This window comes from Lolium rigidum, chromosome 6, assembly GCF_022539505.1.
Source record: "Lolium rigidum isolate FL_2022 chromosome 6, APGP_CSIRO_Lrig_0.1, whole genome shotgun sequence".
Lineage (NCBI taxonomy): Eukaryota > Viridiplantae > Streptophyta > Magnoliopsida > Poales > Poaceae > Lolium > Lolium rigidum.
Window position 1 is genome coordinate 88,149,783 of NC_061513.1, and position 7,845 is coordinate 88,157,627.

A 7,845-nucleotide genomic window follows, 5' to 3' on the forward strand; every position below is an offset into this window, starting at 1 on the left:
TCCGCTATTCCCCTGCGGAGGCAGAAGGGGCACTGGAGCGAGCGGCCGAGGAACTGGTAGCTGGCGGCGGGCGGTCAGGGTTAGGTATGTCATGTGGTCGCATTTCTGCCTTTACATTGCATCAGATTCCCCATAGCTTAGATGCCAACTTGCATAGTGGCTCCATCTAGCATGATTTTTTATGATAGTGGAAGAACTCCGCAATGATTTGATTTGGTAAAAGGAACACGTATTTTTTAATCTAATTCCGCAGCCTTGCGAGAGAGATTGGGTAGTAGATGGCGGAATGTTTAAGCAGACCACTTGTTTTAGGAATTAGGATTGGTCTACTAGTATAGACCGCACGAACAATGTATAATTCAACCGAGTTCTCACATGGAAGAGAATGTTTCATGGCTGAAAACTACTTGAGCTAAATGCAGAAGCTCACACAACAAATACCCCTAGCCCATACAATCCCATAATACTCCAAGAAAGGTACATAAGAAAATTCAGAAACTGAAAATGACTGCATTGCAGTTTATGAACAATTAATGTCAACACACTTGAGCAAATTGCCAAACTTGTCTAAGCAGCTCCAACAATAAGTTGGTTGGCATTTTCCTTTCACCGTCCAGAAAACCTGCTTATTTCTGTCAGCCCACCACCATAACCAGACTGGAAGGAGCTCCCCTCGTCGCTTACACCAGAAACCATCGACAGTAACTTCTTTGGAATTTCAGTGTCCATGGAGTACTTACGAGGGGTCCCAGAAGCAGACAGCTTGTCGCCTGAAACCGCTGGCAGCCACACTTTGAGCCATGAAACAACCTCAGTCATGGTCGGCCTGTCGATGGATACCTTTTCGACACAGTTCATGGCAATGTCTACCACACTCTCCAGGGATTTGGCATCGTACTGATCCAACAGCCTCTTGTCTACAACATCGTGAATGCTTCCCTTAGCTATCTTTTGGCGCACCCAATTTGGTAGGTGGATGCTTTGAGGGTCCAGGAGTACTGGGGGCTGGCCAGTGATGATCTCCAAGAGCACGATGCCAAAACTGTAAACGTCTGTCTTGACAGTGAGTTGGAAAGTTGCATGGTACTCAGGGTCGAGGTAGCCAAGAGTGCCGGCAGCAACAGTAGATATGTGTGTGTGAGCATCATCAAAAGCCCGTGAAAGCCCAAAATCAGATATTATCCCCACTAGATTCTTGTCCAGAAGGATATTGGGGGTCTTCACATCTCTGTGCACTATTGATGGGGTGCATAACTCATGTAAATACTCCAGTCCTGTAGTTTATGAGAAGTTATAATTTGTCAACATACACATACATACATGGTCTAAATTGAAACACACAATTCAATTGCGGACCTTGTGCGGCATCAACTGCAATATGAAGTCGTTGTTCCCAATTCAAACTATAGTCATCTCCTGCACCAATAAACACCAAATTAAGTGCCAATTGTTACGTGCATGGTAGCATAAATATTAGATACCAGTTAGTTTTGCAGAAAATTAGCCTGACAAATGATGGTTACACACACAATGATTGGTGAGGACATTAAGAATGTGCATATCTAAGAAGAAATTAGGTCTGCCAACTCAAATATAGACTAGGAGGAATACCAGTTTAGGCAATCAAATAAACCAAACCTTTAACAAGGAAATTCAGTTTAACACGGAAATCCTGATTACAGTACAATTTCAAAGCTACAGTAGTTTGATTTTAGAATTTATTTCTTAAAATTAAGACACATGTCAAATTTTATGTTATGCAGTGGAGCACAGTATATTGATAAAATTTTAAAAGCAGGTGATTCCCAATTGTTTAATGAAAGCTGCTGGCATCTGAGTTTCTGTGTAGTTGTTGGTTTTGGAGGAGGTAGAACCCGAATTGGTCAACTTGTTTTGAAGATTGAGCCGATTTTGGGTTTAATTGAATCATTCGATTTTATTGAATTAAAGTGCTCCCTCCTATTCATAATAAGTGTCACGGTTTTAGTTCATTTTTAATTAAATTTGAACTAAAAACACAACACTTATTATAGATTGGAGGGAGTACAAATGATCTCTGTAGCATCAAAATACAACTTAGAGAAAACTAATTGCAACTTCAAGTTGGATTTGTTGTATAAGTCAGCTATGCTTGACAGAAACATTAATAAAAGTTAAGAAATAAACCTCCTCTTAGAAGTTGTTGAAGATTTCCTCTTGGCATGAAGTCATAAACAAGTGCCAAGCACTTCTTGTTTTGGCAATATCCTTTTAAAGTCACAAGATTCTTGTGATGAACTTTGGACAAGGTTTGCACCTGCGATAGCAGTTATAGTTATCAAACATCCTCAAGATGAAGCTTGATGCATCATTTTATTGAATATGGAATGTGGAAATGTCTTTATATGTCTTTGCGGACTTAACTTTGTCTTGAAGAATGTAATGGTGTGGCCTAGTTGGTTTTGTGTTATACCTCAGGGAGGAAGTCAGTTGACTCTGCTATTGATGTCTCCATAAGCACTTTAACTGCCACTTCATCATGATTGTCCAGTATGCCATGATAAACAATACCGAAACCTCCTTTTCCAACAATTGTTTTGAAGTCATTTGTTATGTGCTTCAGCTCTGCGTACGTGAACCGTCTGATGTCAATATGTAGGGGAGTTTTCTCTTCATACAGTGCATAATCCTCATTGTCTCCCCACTTCCCTGCAAAGTGAAGAGGGTGTGTTTCCCATAAATTTTTTTGGTTTGAAATTGCAGTCTAATGTCTACCACCCTTGCATCTATGGAAGTAAATTTAAAGTGTATAATTTTGTTTTACCTTTCCAGCATAATTTCCAGAGTATGCACATTCCTACTAGGAGGGATATCAGTACCACAGGAACTATCACCGCGATGATCAAGATATGTGTGGTGTTCTTCTTCTTCTTCTCATTCTTGTATGAACAGTACGTATCTTTGACGTTTGAGCATACAGGATTGCCTTCTAATCTAGTGACATATTAGGAAAAACATACATAAAAATCAGCTGTAAAGATATCAGTTTCTCTACAAAGTTATGATTATAACACGCCTCTGTTTTTGTAACACGACTAACCTGCTAATAGTTCTTCTAAACAACTATACCCTCCACGTGAACAAACCACATTGTTTTTAAATCACGTGCAGCTACTAGGTCCTTATCATTCTCTCATTTTGAAAGCCCATAGATGATAAAGCACTTATAGTTACTAGCTGCTAGTACATATGATTAAGGGCATGTTTGGATTGATGAAAATGCATGCAAAAGTGCGTCAAGAGCATCATTTTGTGTCCTCGTTACAAGATGGTAGTACATGTTTTTAAGGGCATGTTTGGATATTAAATGCAGGCAGAACTGTGTGTATTGACAGGGAGAACCATTTTGGCTCCGGGTTACTTGAGCCTGATATCTTTTTTAAATAAAAATGATCCTTCCAAGGTTTTCAATATTTCAAATTAGTATGCATGGATATGTATGGATATGTCTAAATGTATATAATTTTTTATTAAATATTACATTAATTTGTAGGCTCTGCAAAAAAGGCAACTCTGCTGTTTTGCAAAAGCAAAAAAGTACTATTTTGATCAGTGTACTTGTCTTTTGTTAGTCTACACAAATGATGCAGTTATCTACTGGTGGAAATTGGCATGTGCATACTACCCATCCATATGTACTTATACATTTTTTTCAGAGTATTTTGAGATCTCAGATTATCTTTAAAATTAAAGGGCTCCAAGTGACCCAGGATCCATTTCCACTTTCCAGTCTTGACATACTTTTTGTGGCACACAAATTACCCATAATATTGTAAAAGTTGCCAAGAGTTTATGTATATGACAAGCAGGGCTGCTGTGGCATGGTTCTAGAAAAGTGTGCCATGCCACAAGTATGTTTTTAACCAAGTAGTGGCTAGAGAAATGCAAATTCAGATGCGTTTAATCAAAGCACTTCCAGTGTATTATTGCTAAACCTGGAATTATTCCTATGATAACCAAACTTAGCTTGAACCTATGCCTTTTAGGTATACTTGTTTAGTTTGATAACAAACAATGTAGTAAGGAACTGTGCAACGAAGAATGCCAAACCTTAATTCCAGCAGACCGGCTTGAACTCTTTGAAGAATAGAATCAGGGATTGGTCCATGTAGCTTGTTATTTGACAAGTTCCTGAAAACAATAGTTAAAATCCTTCATCTAAAATGTATATCATCAAATCACAGATGTAATCAGCACAGAAACTTACAGAACTTTAAGTGATTTTAGTTGATAGTCTGGAATAGCTCCCGTCAAATTGTTGTGTGACAAATCCCTGTATATGTTTTGTGCTTAGAATCACAAAAGACATCAACGTGATCTCACTAGCCCATCAATATTACGCAGCAGAAACTACTTACAAGTTCTCTAGTGATGTCATGTTCATGAATGATATGGCAAATCCACCTCCGAGTCCACTGGTAGACAAATTTCTGCAAAAACAAGTCAATTTAATACAAGACATCTTAGTTAAGTGGTAGCATCGAGCTAACATGTATATTTAAGATTTTGTAAACATCATTCTGTGCTTCAGGTTTATACTAAGTTACATTTGCTTTCAAGATAAGTAAATTAGCTGTGTTTTCAAGATCTTAGCCAGTAAGACACATGACTGAGTTTCTCCATAGATAAAAAACAAGAACATATCTGGAACAACATGTAAACCAAAAGTGAACTTCTGTGGAGCACTAAATTGCTTGGGGTTGATTCAATGCACTACAGTGGTTTAAAAGATTGAGTTGCGAAGTTCTGGTTATGTTCTTACATCATGACAATCCTCGGATTCTGGTTGCTCTTAGAGTGGTCGCACGTCAAACCTTCCCAGGAATACTCTCTTGGGGAGCATGGATCTCCTTTCCAGCTTGTTCGTGCCAAATTGTAGTGCGCCTTGACTTCTTTCATGTAATTGACTACAACAACAAGAGTCATTGGAAACGAAATGGATGTCATAAAGTAGGTGTATAAGATTACCTTCCGAAGTTGCAATATCATTGATTATATAATAGCTTATTATATACCCCCTTAGTAAAATAGTACAAAATATAGTAAAATTGTGACCTGGATGTTGAAACAAATCTATAATTACTACATTTTGTGACGATTTTACTATATTTTTTACTGTTATACTAGGGGGTGCGGAACAAGCTATTCTAATCTTAGGCTACGGTTTCCTATAGCACATTGGCATTAGTTGACAAATGTGAATCTGCTACTGACAAAATTGTTAATGCGCATGCAGTATATACATTAATCTTACCATCGTCGGAGTCAGTGGTGAGATTCTCCATTCGAACAAGCGAGTACACCTCCAACGCGTTGATGAGCGGCGGAAGACGCGACCTGGCCGTCTTATTCAAGGAGAAGTACGCGTAAGTATTTTTCAGGAACTGCCCACCCTTGTACATGCTGTCCACCTGGAATCGCGACGGGGAGAAGTCTCGAAACAACATATCTTGGGCGCTGTAGATGTCAAACCTCCTGTTCGGGTTGCTTCCGTTGATCTCGGCGAAGTGAAAGATCGGGAGAAGCTGTAGGCTCTTGGCATCTAGATTAGGACCCTGTGCCACGTCAATGGCCATGAAGGAGTAGTTCGTGTCTAGGGTTGAGGCTTTCTGCATGATGGCCAACGGAACGTTGAAATCGTCATTGCCAGGGAGGCTCTGCACTGTCCTGCTAGTGTTCAGGTTGATCCAGGGGTATGTCGTGTAGCTCCAGCTCTGCCAGAAGCGGTCGTAGTTGTCCGTTGGATATCTTCATTGCACACAAAGACAAGGAAAATTAGATAAATGGCTAGCATAGTACACTAATCTTTTGGTATTTACTTAAATGCACTTGATATGTTGTATAGCAATCCCAACTTCTTAGCGCCTTGAGATTTACTTATAGTTTTCTTTAGAAGCAATTGCAGGATTCAGAAAACAAAGTAGCAAACACTCTTAAATGCATTAAGCTAGCGAACTGAATTTAGAACCATTGACGGGCATAATTCAGATCTAATCCAGAACTATTATGGATGGCAGCCTTGTCTCACCTTGTGATAAAGTCAGCCACGTTGCCAAATCTGTACCGTTGAAAGTAGCTGACGGACACAGAAGTATTGACAAAAGGGTACATCGTATCTTGTAGTGGCCTCAGCTCCAATGAAGATATGAAGGGAGTCCCTGAACCGAAGTTTATCAGGCAGACAGACACGAAGTTGCTCGGAGCAATGGTGATCACCTCCTTCCATACCGTGGATGATGGATCCCAATTTGACAAGTTCACCGCCTCCCAGAAATTGACACCGATATGGAGCCCAAACAGAAACAGCGACCCATCCAGAGTCTTGTTCAACTTATCATAGTTTCCGTAAGTAAATGTGGCCCTCAATAGATACTTCTTGCTGCTGTTGGATGGCAGTGTGTAGCAATTCCTTGGGCCGTCAGGGAAGCTCCTCAGGGTTTTTTGCTGGTCATTGCCTGCATCAGCCATGTACTCTGGTAAAATCTCGTGGTTCAGGCCGCCCTCAACATAATCACCATCAGAGCTGTATGGCATTACTAAGGCGTTGTCGACATAGCCGCTACTGTTTCTCCATCCACAGTCGATGTTTATGAACCCTGCACAACAGAGAGTATTCAATAGTTTCATGTGTTTGAAGTTAAAGATCTACTAAGCAATGATCGTGGCATTTGCGACTAGACATGCAGTAGCTAATAACTTGTTGATTTCTAAGATTTCAGTAAAGATAGACCTGCAGTAGATAATAATTTGTTGATTTCTAAGATTTGAGTAAAGCGAGACCTTAGAAGGTGCACGCTGAAGTAAACCGAACTGTGTGTGCAGATGGAGCAGAGCTTAAAAAGGCGCAGGATCTAGAAGGGAAAAGCTAGGAGGATATGACATGCGTTACCTGGAGGAGGCTGTGCTCGGACTTGAATCATCATGACCAGGACAAGAAGCAGAGCAAAGGTCCATGTTAGCTTTGTACTGAAGCTGATCACCATCTGGTGTTATTTGGTGCTTGCGATGTCTGAAGCAAGAAACAGACGACTTGTGCAGTTATATAGCAGAGGATGACAACAACCACGGTTTAGTAATGGGTATTTTGTTAGTGTTTTGGTTGACACAGACTCGGCGCTGGATTAACAATGCAGAGAAGAAAAAACCGTTTTGCTCAAATGAATGCATCTTGCATACATTAAAAGGAAAGAAAGTGCAGCTTGACATAGAGTTCAGTTTGCAGGCCAGCGCGATAGCGAGTCGCAGCTCGAGCCGAGGAATTGGTGTTTGTTTGGGCGAACCAAGCACGCCATGGCCGTCGATGCCTCTCTGAACCGGTTTGCCATCCCAAAGTAAAAAAAACGTAGCAAATGTGTGGTCACAGGATAAACATTGCAATACCAGTTCCATGACGCTGCACATACCGACCGAACTAGGTTGATATGAGAATGAGCCAGACGCACGTCTACCTCATCAGCACGTACGTGGTCGCACGTCGAAGCTGGCGCTCGGTCGCATGCCAAATTATCACAAACAAAATACTAGGATATGGGCATAGAATAGCTTACGGCAAGTAGTAGAATAGAATGCCCGAGCAAGCGGAGACTATGCCAGAATTGAACTCGGTCTCGATCTGCTAGGAGGACGTGTGTCTGGTTGCCCACACGGTCATCTTAAGAAAACAGAAAATGCAACTTAAAATGGAGTTTAGATTGCACTCAACTGTCTAGATACATACAAATTGTAACAAATCTAACATAGCTTTCTGATGCGGCCTAAGGCCACGTGGGTTGCCCGATCTCACGAATTGACCGAGGGAAAGGCGGG

At 40.7% G+C, this 7,845-nt stretch overlaps 1 protein-coding gene across 1 annotated transcript; it reads right to left on the reverse strand.

Moving 5' to 3' along the window:
- Positions 1 to 606: 606 nt before the first annotated feature.
- Positions 607 to 7,022, reverse strand: LOC124668590 (probable LRR receptor-like serine/threonine-protein kinase At1g51810). Its single transcript, XM_047205700.1, has 12 exons — positions 6,929 to 7,022; positions 6,068 to 6,635; positions 5,294 to 5,787; positions 4,802 to 4,946; positions 4,398 to 4,469; positions 4,247 to 4,312; positions 4,090 to 4,170; positions 2,804 to 2,973; positions 2,453 to 2,688; positions 2,167 to 2,296; positions 1,357 to 1,416; positions 607 to 1,274 (listed from the first exon to the last, which is right to left on the reverse strand). Exons 1-12 carry the CDS (start codon positions 7,020 to 7,022, stop codon positions 607 to 609), a joined length of 2,784 nt encoding a protein of 927 aa, XP_047061656.1.
- Between the last annotated feature and the right edge of the window lie 823 nt (positions 7,023 to 7,845).

Excerpts from the sequence above, each read along its gene's own strand:
- LOC124668590 (XM_047205700.1), bottom strand. The coding sequence starts at position 7,022 with ATGGTGATCAGCTTCAGTACAAAGCTAACATGGACCTTTGCTCTGCTT. Across the intron at positions 4,171-4,246 it reads CTAAAATCACTTAAAGTTCT|GAACTTGTCAAATAACAAGC; the intron begins GTAAGTTTCTGT and ends TATTGTTTTCAG. Across the intron at positions 2,974-4,089 it reads GCCGGTCTGCTGGAATTAAG|ATTAGAAGGCAATCCTGTAT; the intron begins GTTTGGCATTCT and ends ATATGTCACTAG.